This window comes from Limanda limanda, chromosome 5 (assembly GCF_963576545.1).
Source record: "Limanda limanda chromosome 5, fLimLim1.1, whole genome shotgun sequence".
Taxonomy (NCBI): Eukaryota; Metazoa; Chordata; class Actinopteri; order Pleuronectiformes; family Pleuronectidae; genus Limanda; species Limanda limanda.
In genome coordinates this window covers 24,982,519-24,988,518 of record NC_083640.1, presented here as the reverse complement: position 1 = coordinate 24,988,518, position 6,000 = coordinate 24,982,519, and the positions used below count along the sequence as shown (strand labels likewise).

Sequence of the window (6,000 nt, the reverse complement as noted above, 5' to 3'; positions counted from 1 at the left end):
GAAGTTCTCCCTGTATTAGAGATGAATTGTGGATGTGTGTGTTTGTGTTTGTGTGTGTGTGCGTGGCTATAGGGGGGCAGGTGTTTTCAGCGCCTCACCACCTCATAGAGATCCAAACCTCGGCCTCCACTGGCTCTGGCCCTCTCTAAATGATGGATGGGCAGCTTAGCCGGGCTCATGTCTCTGCAGCGAGCCATCAGGACACAAGGGCCATGAGAAGTAATCCCGTCTTCCACTGGCACCCGGCTCAGTGTGGTATTACGTGCCCTTGAGCTGTCCTCTCACACACACGCACACACACCCTGCATCATTTACCACTCACACACTCGCACATCACTCACAGGGGAGGTCACAGGGGCCACGTGTGACACAGAGCAGGGGGCGGGGCTTGTGTGCATGTGAATGAAATGTGAGCAAAATGCGCTTGAGGGTAATGAGCGGCGCTTGTTGGCTTGAGGATAAACAGAGATTGCGACAGCAGTGGGTTTAGCATCGCTCCCAGGGAAGCGTGGATCACAGATAGAGCTGCTGACGACACTGTGGTGAAACAGGTAACAAGAAAACATGCAACACTTTCATTCACGTCCACAGAACGATTCCGGTGGTGTCAGGATTACGTGGGAGAGGATGTTGCATCAGTGAATAAAGATTGCTTCATGCGTTAATCCTGCTTGTGGTTACTGACAGATCCTGATGTTTGGAAACAGTAGCCTACGGTTTGCTGCTGTTTCTGTTTAACTCTATATTTCAAAACAGTGCATGATGTCATCACATCAGTCGGTTTGCACGTTGAGGCAAGCTCAGCATTTCTCTGGACCACGACCTCAGGTTTTCGTTTTTCTCAGTTGTGCTGCATAAGCATCACGTTAACTGACGTATTTACTGTCATGACGTGAAAAGTGAGGCCACACCTGTCATGATCACCCCCTGGTGGCTGGCTGCAGAACCTCCACGTGGGAGGGTCCGACATCGATCAATTAATCAATCAAATTTTATTTGTATAGCCCATATTCACAAATCACAATTTGTCTCATAGGGCTTTAACATGGTGTGACATCCTCTGTCCTTAACCCTCAGCAAGAGTAAGGAAAAACTACTAAAAACCCTTTTAGGTAAAAATACATAGAAACCTCAGTGAGCCACATGAGGGATCCCTCTCCCAGGACGGACAGAAGTGCAATAGATGTCAAGTGTAGGAAAACATCACCAAGATAAAGGTTTTAGCAGAAATGATGAGGGTAAACATTTTGAAGGATAACTTCAATACTATATATCAAGCAGTCCTGCTGCAATCATAGACATGTTTGTCCAAGTGTTCATGTTTCTGATCGGGAACTCCATCGCCTCACACCCCGATCAATCAAGCTTCAAATAATGTCAAAAAACTTGACATGGACTCGTGTCCCTGATATTTTTGTCCGATGGAAGGAAGAGGAGATGCGTCGTCCATTTTTATTTACATCCTAACGAACGAGTTTGTTTCTCCAAACTCGTCATGCATGAGTGTGAAGCTGCAACAGCAGGTTGTGTTCCCCATTGCACACAGATTCAGTTTGAATAGATTTCCAATGCAAACGTGTTTATAAAAGCTTTACACTATTGTATCGAACACTAAATATCGATATTGGACGATTCTGCAGATTGTTCTTTACGTCCTTTGCAGACGCTTCAGTGCACAAGGACAGAACGAGTTCACACAGGAAAATCTAAAATGTTTATACCTGAATGAAATGCCCCAACTCGAGGAGGTATAAGGAAGGGGGGGCATTTGTCTGTCCCACTGTCTTTAGTGATGTGTCTGGGGTCAGTTACATTCACTATGGGGGGTTTTCCTCCGTGTGTGACAGCAGACGAGACGCCACCCCGGACATTTGTCCCTCGACCTTCATCTGATTAAGCTTTGACAGACTGCAAACAGCTGGGGAACTTTCAGTACCTCTAAAATAAGACCCGCCCCCCCGTCAGGCCCTTCATATATTGCCCCGCTGACCTGCACCACGTGACCTGAGCGCTGCAGGGTATTTTTAGGGTCTGGGCAAACCTCGAAGGATACACCATTTTTAATTCTAACACTTTCTGCAAGCAGGACTTCTGGTGTTCGTATGCTTGGTTTCTATTTTGTTGATGTTCTGATGAGTGCTTTTCAGTTTTACACTCATTTATTCTCTGCTTTGAATTTCAGAATTAGAGTAAAACTGTTACTTTTACTTCACTTTACGTATTTAACAGCTCACTAGTTTAGTTTAAGATGCAATAGTAAATAGAAAACCTGTGGATTTTGGACTTGTCTCAAAAAACAGGCAACATGAAGAGGTCACCTTGATTTTTTTTTTTCATTTTTTAGGCAAAATGATTCACCAATGGATTCTGAAAATAATCAGCAGGTTGATGAATACATGAATAATGAGCAGACCCTTAAAATCCTTATGAAACCTGCGACCTCCAGCTGGACGGAGTATAAAAGACACCACACTTCTCCTGAGCAAAAAACGTTTTTTTTTATTTCTCGTTGAAAGGAACTTGGTAGAATATTACAGCAGAACACACATGACTGAAACAGCTGCCATTTCACGTAACACAGTACAGGAAGAAGGATGTAGTTCAATCTCATGTGTAATATTATATATAGTATATTTATATCAATAGAAAAGAAAGAAAAAAAAAACTATTGCTCCCAGATATTGAGTATTTTTTTTGTCATATGGCATGTCTCTGCTGTGTTGAAATGGGTAAAGTAAAATTCAACGAGAGGTTTACACACCGAAGGAAGCGGGACGATGAAGGTGACGTTCCCCAAAGCACGGGAAGTCGGTGGCTTATTTTTTTTTATTATTACGCTGAGAAGTTAACTTTAAACCTTTTTTTTTCTCTGTTGCAATATAGAAATAAAACTTGAAACCGCTCTCAGAACAAAAAATCAGGATAAATACCATCATACAGCAATCAGAGTATGCAAAAGAAAAGAACACAAGGCAGCTCCGCGCAAGAGCAGGCATGCAAAAATTATCATATTTTTAAAAGGAGCACTAAAGACAAAAAGTTGATGACTGTGGGTGTTTATTTTTGCGCCGTATGGCAACTGATGGAAAGCCAGTTTATGACAAACATGGTAAAAACGTGTGGACTGAAACGAGGGGACAACTCGATGCTCTGTAAAGTGAACTGGAGTGCTGAGTGTTTGCTGACAAACTACTTCAATGAAGTCGTTTTCTAGAAATTGCTATAACATACTTTGTTATCAATTTGATGTACTCTTTTTTTTGTTTTTGTTATTTCCTCTAAGGAATAAAAGAAAAGGTTAGGAAAAAAGCAGGTATGAAATATCACCCTGGACAGTTGCATCCAAGTTTAGTGTTTTAAATAAGCCACTTTAGGCAGCGTTATCTTATAAATGTCTCATGTTCCTAAGACATATTTCAATATATCTCTTTTGAAAAATAAGTCTATCTATACTTGATCTTTTTAGTAAGTAAATCTCTTCCAGTATATATTTTTCTATAAGTACAGCACCCCACTGTGGGTTGTGTATTTTCCAAAAGCACCAAATTTTTCTTACAATCGGACTGAATGTTACTTCAGTCATTAATGGTCTGAGTTCAGGATTTAAAGGATCCAAATAGCGCATCCTAAATATGTCAACGAGGTCAGTGTGCCTCGGGACTGTAGCTCAAGCTTTAACTCGGAAAACCGTGGCCAGTGCTAAGAGGCCTGAGCTCGCCGCGTCTCCGTCGACCAAAGGGTCACGGGGGTCAAACGAGGCCCTGCATCATCTGAAACAGCATCAGTTGCCACAGATCTGCACCCAGGACCTCGAGAAAATGCTGATACACCCCCCCCCGCCCCAAAAAGACGGACGGGCTTTGCCACGTGTGAGCAGGCCTCTCCACACTTCAGCTGTCGGAGCAGGAGGTCAGCACCTGAGGGAGGGAGCGAGGGAAGAAGGAAGGGACATCATTTGGACTTATCTGGAGTGTCCAGGGAATCCAAACGAGTCGTGTGCTTGTAGCAGGTCACCCCGTGGGACCTCTCGGGGACTAGAGGTCGTCCTGTGGTGCCAGGGATTGCCCCCCCCCCCCTCATACAGCTGAAGACCGTGGCTCTGAGTGTTGTGGGTCTGTCTGGACGACCGTATGTTACAGGTCACTTCAGACAAATGAACACACACAGCCATGGTGGGTGATGCAGGCGTCTCACTCCCACTCTGCACCTGCTGGTCGGAGTGGGACGCACTTCCTCCTCATCACGGGTCAGCGCCAGGTGAGCTCTTGCCATTGGGTATCAACCAGGAAGTGAGGCTGCGTGGTCGTTGTCAAACTTAATTTGCTGGGCTACACGTGTGAGGTTTTCTAATGGACAATCTATATATATAGATATATATTCATATATAATATTCTTTATCAATGGGGTGGGGTCTCATACAGGAGCTGACTACTGTCTGCACTCATTTAGCTATAACATCCACCTACACTTTAGGACATGAATCTCTTATATAGACAGTAATTTCTCAGTCAAATATACTTTTTATGTTACTCCGTTGTTTTTTTTTCGTCATGCACAGAATAGTCGTTCATCTCTCTCTCTTGTTTATCTCCAGACTTTGCATCACGTTTTCAGCTTCATCACAAGTGGCCTCCTCCGCTCCATCAGTCGTCGTCCACGTCGTCGCCCTCCGACTCCTCTCCGGTCCTCCTCTCGTACATCTTCTCCCGGTGCCTCTCCTGGATCTCCTTCATCTCCTCGGCGTAGCGGCTGAACGCTCCCCCGAACTTGCCCCACGCCTTGAAGGGGATCGTGATAGAGTTTCTGTAACTGGGCTTCACCTCGCTCACCCGCAGGAACACTCCGTACTTGTTGGAGCCCACATCGAAGAAGAACCGCTTGGAGTCCACCATGATGGAGGTGCCCTCCGGGAGCACGCTGAAGCCCCCGGGCCCTGCTCCGCCGGCCAGCTCCTCCTCGTCACCGCCGTAGTCGTCGATCAACTTGGCCAAAGCGTCGCGGAACTCGATCAAGCCCTGGGCCGGGAGGGCGATGGTCTGCCCGGTCTGCAGCCCGGACCCGGGGAGGCCACCGGCTCCCACGCCGAACCCGGGCCCTCGGTTGACGGTCTGCCGGATCCGGAGGAAGCGGCCCCGCTGGTTCTCCTTGAGGTCGAGGTAGTATTTACGGTTCTCCCGCACCAGGAACTCGCTCTTCAGGGCCCGCCGAGGCCCGGTGTCCTCCCCGCCGGAGGACTGCGCGATCTGCTCCGGGCTGCTGGGCCCCAGCTGGGCGTAGTGCTCGATGAAGTCCCCCAGGTAGTCGCGGAACTCCGCCGCCACGGACATGGAGAGGGTCAGGCGGCTTTTCGAGCCCCCGGCGCCGACCTCCGCGATCTTGATGAACCGGCCTTTGGCGTTCTGCTTCACATCGAGGTAGAACCGCTTGTTCTGGATGTCCAGCCGCTTGGAGGCCAGCTCCTGGGTCTCCGCGTCCCGCTGGTAGTGCTGGAACCCGCCGCCTCCTCCACTACCTCCACCTCCTCCTCCACTACCACCTCCTCCACTGCCTCCACCTCCTCCACTGCCTCCTCCGCCTCCTCCGCCGCCGCGCTCGCTGCCACTGTCCCCATCCGCCATCTTCGCCACCAGCAGCCCGTTCTCTACCTTCTCTGACCCCCACTTCCGCCTTCAGGAAACCGGACGCAGATCCGCGAGCTCTCATTGGCCCCTCCTGCTGCCAATCACACCAACAACCGTAATCCCCAGGTTTCCATTCGCCGGTTCACCTGTCAGTCAAAAACAACGTCCCCGCCCCCTTGACAGCACATACACACTCCTCTCTCCTCCGCGGGAGTTTAATACACTCAGCTGGACTCGATTGACTGACTTTCACTGAGATTCCACACGTCCTCCCTCTGTCGGTGAGGACGTGTTGAATCTAACCTTAACCCAAGTGTCGAACAACTGATATTTAAGAGTAAATCCAACCCGCTGCCTGTGTGTTGTGTGTGTTTTCAGG

The 6,000-nt window shown here is 48.1% G+C and overlaps 1 protein-coding gene across 1 annotated transcript; it reads right to left on the bottom strand.

The window, feature by feature from the left end:
• Positions 1 to 2,479: 2,479 nt before the first annotated feature.
• On the bottom strand, positions 2,480 to 5,621 carry LOC133001320 (transcriptional activator protein Pur-beta-like). The gene has a single exon (XM_061070867.1). The coding sequence runs from the start codon at positions 5,616 to 5,618 to the stop codon at positions 4,644 to 4,646; it is 975 nt and encodes a 324-aa protein (XP_060926850.1). The 5' UTR covers positions 5,619 to 5,621; the 3' UTR covers positions 2,480 to 4,643.
• Between the last annotated feature and the right edge of the window lie 379 nt (positions 5,622 to 6,000).

Coding starts and splice junctions, on each gene's coding strand:
- LOC133001320 (XM_061070867.1), bottom strand. CDS start 5,618: ATGGCGGATGGGGACAGTGGCAGCGAGCGCGGCGGCGGAGGAGGCGGA.